This window comes from Egretta garzetta, unplaced genomic scaffold, assembly GCF_000687185.1.
Source record: "Egretta garzetta isolate BGI_Z169 unplaced genomic scaffold, ASM68718v1 scaffold595, whole genome shotgun sequence".
NCBI classification, from domain to species: domain Eukaryota; kingdom Metazoa; phylum Chordata; class Aves; order Pelecaniformes; family Ardeidae; genus Egretta; species Egretta garzetta.
The window spans coordinates 16001-20772 of NW_009259682.1; the positions used below are offsets into that span (position 1 = coordinate 16001).

At 43.8% G+C, this 4772-nt stretch overlaps 1 protein-coding gene across 1 annotated transcript in view; it reads left to right on the top strand.

Moving 5' to 3' along the window:
- LOC104126066 (vascular endothelial growth factor receptor kdr-like) overlaps positions 1–4772 on the top strand; it is an 82265-nt gene that overhangs the window by 7340 nt on the left and 70153 nt on the right. Inside the window, exons 4-7 of the mRNA XM_035894051.1 lie at positions 1–59; positions 1622–1781; positions 2391–2508; positions 4539–4714. The exon at positions 1–59 is cut by the window's left edge and continues 26 nt beyond it. Of these exons, the coding sequence (XP_035749944.1) occupies positions 1–59; positions 1622–1781; positions 2391–2508; positions 4539–4714 (513 nt within the window). The remainder of the gene's footprint in view (positions 60–1621; positions 1782–2390; positions 2509–4538; positions 4715–4772) is intronic.

The following is a 4772-nucleotide window of genomic DNA, read 5'->3' on the forward strand; positions in this document are numbered from 1 at the left end:
AAGCAGAAACCTTCATCAACGGGCGCATTGAGTTCAAATGGACATGTCCCAATGGGAGAGTGAGTTGATGAAAATTCAGTACTCTGCTTTCACGCAGTCTCCCCTTACCCAAAGGAAAGATCTGTTCACAGGGCTGAGTAAACCCTAAGTACTGCTTATTCTGAAATACAGCCAACCGTTTGTAAGCCTACAATTGGTTGTATTTTTAGTTTGGATGAATCTAAAACTTATCTGACCATCTTGAACCTGCAAATTAAACAGCAAATCTCAGGCTAAATATAGGCTTGCAAGAAAAGCCAGGAGTGCGTGTTTCTGGTTGGGAACTAGTCTTCCTTCTGCCTCATTTCTCCTGGCCTGGTTGTTGATCCCAGCTCACAGTGGCAAGTCTCGAGGCAGCCGCGAAGGTTGCACATTGTCAGTCTGCTCATCCGCCTTGGCATTTCTTAAGTAGGAAAAAGTGAAACAAAAGCCGAGTGTATCTGCTGAAATCTCCACCAAAGAATGAAATTTAAATTCTGAGTGTAGGTTCTTGAGCTTTCTGTGGACTGCAATACAAAAATGCCAGATTTGAAGTAGCAACATGTAAGAGACTGAGCATTTGCTTTGATGTGCTAAAACCTTTCAGTTCTCCTAAGGAAAAACAGAGGGAAGAAGGGGTATTTTCCAAATCAGTTCATTTATCTGAGATCCTACTCATGGTTCTGTTTGATGCTCAAAACGAAAATTATTTTTTTTTTTTCTTTTTAGTTCAGCGAAATATCCACTTCAAAGCAGCATCTAAGCCTCTTGGAAAAGTGTAAAATGTGATTCCTAAAACCTGATTATTTTTGACTTATTTTGTTTACTTAAAGAAAGAATGTCTGGTTTTGTTTTGGTGAAGAAACGACAGAAAATAAACATAGAATTTATACAAGTGCAAGCAATATGGTGCTACTGAATTTCATTTCTGGAACCCCATATGATGGAAGAGAGTTGTTTCTCTATGAACCCTCCTTAGATTTCTAACATTATAAATGTAAAATTTCTTGGCCAAATCTCTGGGATCAAAAATCCTATCAGAAGCTATAATGCTTTCTAAAATTCTACAGGAATTTGCATTGGCACTTGGCTGTCATAATATATTATATTTCTGCCATAATATATTTCTTTTAGAAAGTAGGAGTTTTTAAAGACAGAAAAATACTGACTGTGACAAAAAAACCCCAAAACCAAACCTCCCCAAAAAACCCCAAAACAAAAAAAAAACCAAACCAAAACAAAAAAACCAAAGCACAACTCTGCCCCTACAGATGCCAACAGCAGTTTTGCACTGAGATCCCTGGGATTTGGTCCCTGGGAAGGGCTGAGCTGGGATGCAGCCCCTTATTTACCTGCCTGCCCAGACTGCGGTAGGGAAACGCCACAGTTCCACTCTTTCTCTCTCTTGTTAGACTTGATAATGAAACCTCACACAAGAGCTCTTCCTGCTGATTTGTCTTTTACATTATTTATTTCAGTGATGGGGAGATATGATAATTTTGATATGAATCACAGCTTTTCTTTACTGGCACGCTTTGAAAGGATGAACAAAACAAGCCAGTTTATGCCGCTTTTTTGACCCCCTTTTTTTCCTGACTTCCAGCAACCTTATCCTAAAAGGACAATAGACCAGAGTGGCACGGTGTATAAAGTCCGCAGTAACCTGACAATTGAAAATGTCACCGTGCAAGACGGAGGCCTGTATGTATGCAAAACATTCGGCGCAACCAGGCTGGAGGCCAACGTCACAGTTACAGTGTACGGTAAGTTCTGCAGCTAAACCAGAATACCTGAGAACCACGGGCGGTAAGCTTAAAGGATAACGCCACATTATGAAATCTGTTGACACACAAATGGCATTAGGAAGAATGCCAGCTAGTTAGAACAACCATTCATCATCTATAATCTCTAATCAATCTATGAGAGAGGCAGCACCTGGCGTTATATTTTCAAAGAAACTTTAGAGAGCTCAAGACTGAGACATGTTTGAGGATGTGGATTACCTGGGAGCTGAACTGCTTTGAGAAAGCTGGCACCAAATGTGGTTGCTGATGCCCTGGAAAATCTGGCCTGCTGGCATTCACATGCCAAGAGACACCCCCGGCGTTTTTACACACTGCTCCAGGCACAACGCAGGTGCATATTCTCTGCTTTAAATATGAAGTCCTTCATTTGGAGATAGACCTTCCTGGCTTTGGCTGAGCTTTGCAGGGGAACCGCGGCAACAGCTTGTCATTCCCTTTGGTTGTCTGCAGCTTCTGCAGATCTGTATTGCAAAAAACCCAGGGTAGACACAACGCAATTCAAAGATGCGAGCACAGTACCGGGGCAGATCTGCCATTACTTGTCCTCCTGTTCATTTCTCTTTCCAGACAAACCTTTCATTAAGGTTTCACATAAGAAAGGGCCTTACTACGAGATTACGTCAGGACACAAGTCACTGAAACTAGCTGCAAAGGTGGACGCCTTTCCTATTCCAAGTGTCACCTGGTGAGTACCATCATCTTGAGCAAAATCAGGAATATGTGACCTTCTTTTGGGCTCCTGGCTAGAAGATATTTTCACTGATCCTTACCAGACAGGTAAAAGATGAGAGCTAGGCATGCTTGTAGCTGTGGTCTCACGGTTCAGCTAGGGCGGTGTGACTCCCTTCTCTGCTGACACATGTTCCGTGAAGCTAGGCAAGCCATGCCTCTTTCCCATGCTATTTTTCTCTCCTAGTTATGCAGAAAAGGTCCCTGCAGGAAAAAAATGGGGGTTTCATTGACCCTGGACACAGGAATGTTTGGAAGATTCAAGCAGAAAGCTATTGGGGAAGGGTTGCCAGTTTACCACCATGAGCGGCGGTCAGTCTGCAAGGCGGCAGTGCATAATAGAAAGCTGCAGGACACATTCTCAACATGAGAAAATGTTTCTCTTTATAACTTTTAAGTCATTTTCTCCAATCCTGTACCACCAGCCATGTCAGATCCTTGCAGACAATGCAGTGAATCCTCCCGAGCAAACTGAAGGCTCCGCCAGGGCTGTAATGGATCAGCTGAATAGGAGGGGCAACATGTCAGCAACTCTGGGAGACATTCATTCCTTTCTTCACCCTTTCATTCCTTGTCCTCTCTCTTGCTACTTCTCCTATGCTTCATTCTACAGGGGGTCTTTAACAACCTCATCCAACACCTTATCCATTTTTAACTGTCTGAAATCCCGTACAACAGCTGGCGTGGGTTTGCCTATCCTGGCAGAGAAGGTGGCTTGGTGAGCTAGCACCGGTACAGTGCACTTTTCCTTGGCCAGCTGAGTGCCACCCGGGGGGGTTGGCAGTCAGCAAAGGGTATTGGTCAGGGAGGGGTTTGCTGCATTTTTTTTAGCATTGAAATAACATGAAATTCTCCAATATGCAGTCAGACCAGTGCAATCAGTGCTGCCAGGAGATATTTTTAATTGTTGCTGTTATTTAGGAGATGGGAATGTTTTTGTGACCTGAAGCGGGGATCGTCCCCCTGCTCTCTGCCAAGGCTTTGTTCTCGGGGCTCAGCGTGGAGCTGCTTGGTGGCTGCCTGGGACCACCAGAGCTGCCTTCCTGGCGTGTTCGAAGCTACAGCTGTTGATGTTGGAGGTCTCTCAGTACAGTTGTTGAAAGGACTGGAAAGGAGGTTTCCAGCATTCTCAGGCAGTAGGACACATGCCCCGGCTTCTCCTTCCAACCAAGCCTAAAGCTCTGTGGGTGGCAAAGTCTGCCCTCTTTCCTATTCATAACCCAAATATCATATCATATGCCTATCAGATTAGCAGTGAAGAGGAGTCTGCTCATGCAGACTCTGCTATCCCACTCTTAGCTAGTGAGGATTCGAGATTGTGGATTCCTCGCCGACCTTCCTATTGACCTGAAATTCTCCAGGTCACAGACTTTAGCTTTTTCAGAAACAGTAAAGGGTCATATGTACACATTGAAAGACAATTTTGCTTAATTAATACCTTGTTTTAAAACTGATGACATAAGTTTTGGTGAACCCATGAATTCCTGCACTTACTATTGCACATCCAGCATAATTTGGGGGCATCTAGATGTACCTTTCTGCCCAGGGAGGTGGTTGAGTCCCCATCCCTGGAGGTATTTAAAAGAAGGATAGATGAGGTGCTTAGGGACATGGTTTAGAGGTGGGATGGCAGTGCTAGGTTAACGGTTGGACTTGATGATCTTAAAGGTCTTTTCCAACCTAGACAATTCTATGAATCTATGATTCTATAGTGGAGCACACGAGAGGCACTGTTCATTCAAATCCATGAAAATATCTTTTTCCTGGTTTTTGGATGAAGCCATCCCATGGCACTGCAGGTGCTACTCAGTTTTAGTGTGGAAGGATAAAAGGAATAGATGTACAATTCAAGCAGTGATTATAGATCTGTTTCCCTTGCTGTTCCCAAAGGATGACTTTTTCCCCACCCTCATTTGGGTAGCAGGTTTTCTGAGGGATAACACGCATGCACGCACATGATGAGCCTTGATGGGACTTTCAAAACAGGTACAAAGACGGCAAACAGATCAAGGATAACCATACTTGCTATGAGCAGGATCCAATGAAGTACAGGCTGGGCATAAGAGATGTGAGACCAAAGCATGCTGGAAACTACACCATCGTCTTGAGCGATGCAAAATATGGCCTGTATAAGAACCTCACCATGCAGCTGGTAGTGACAGGTAAGGACTTGATGTTTATAACAACTTCTGCTGGGTTCTTTCTTGTTTTTTTGTGTGA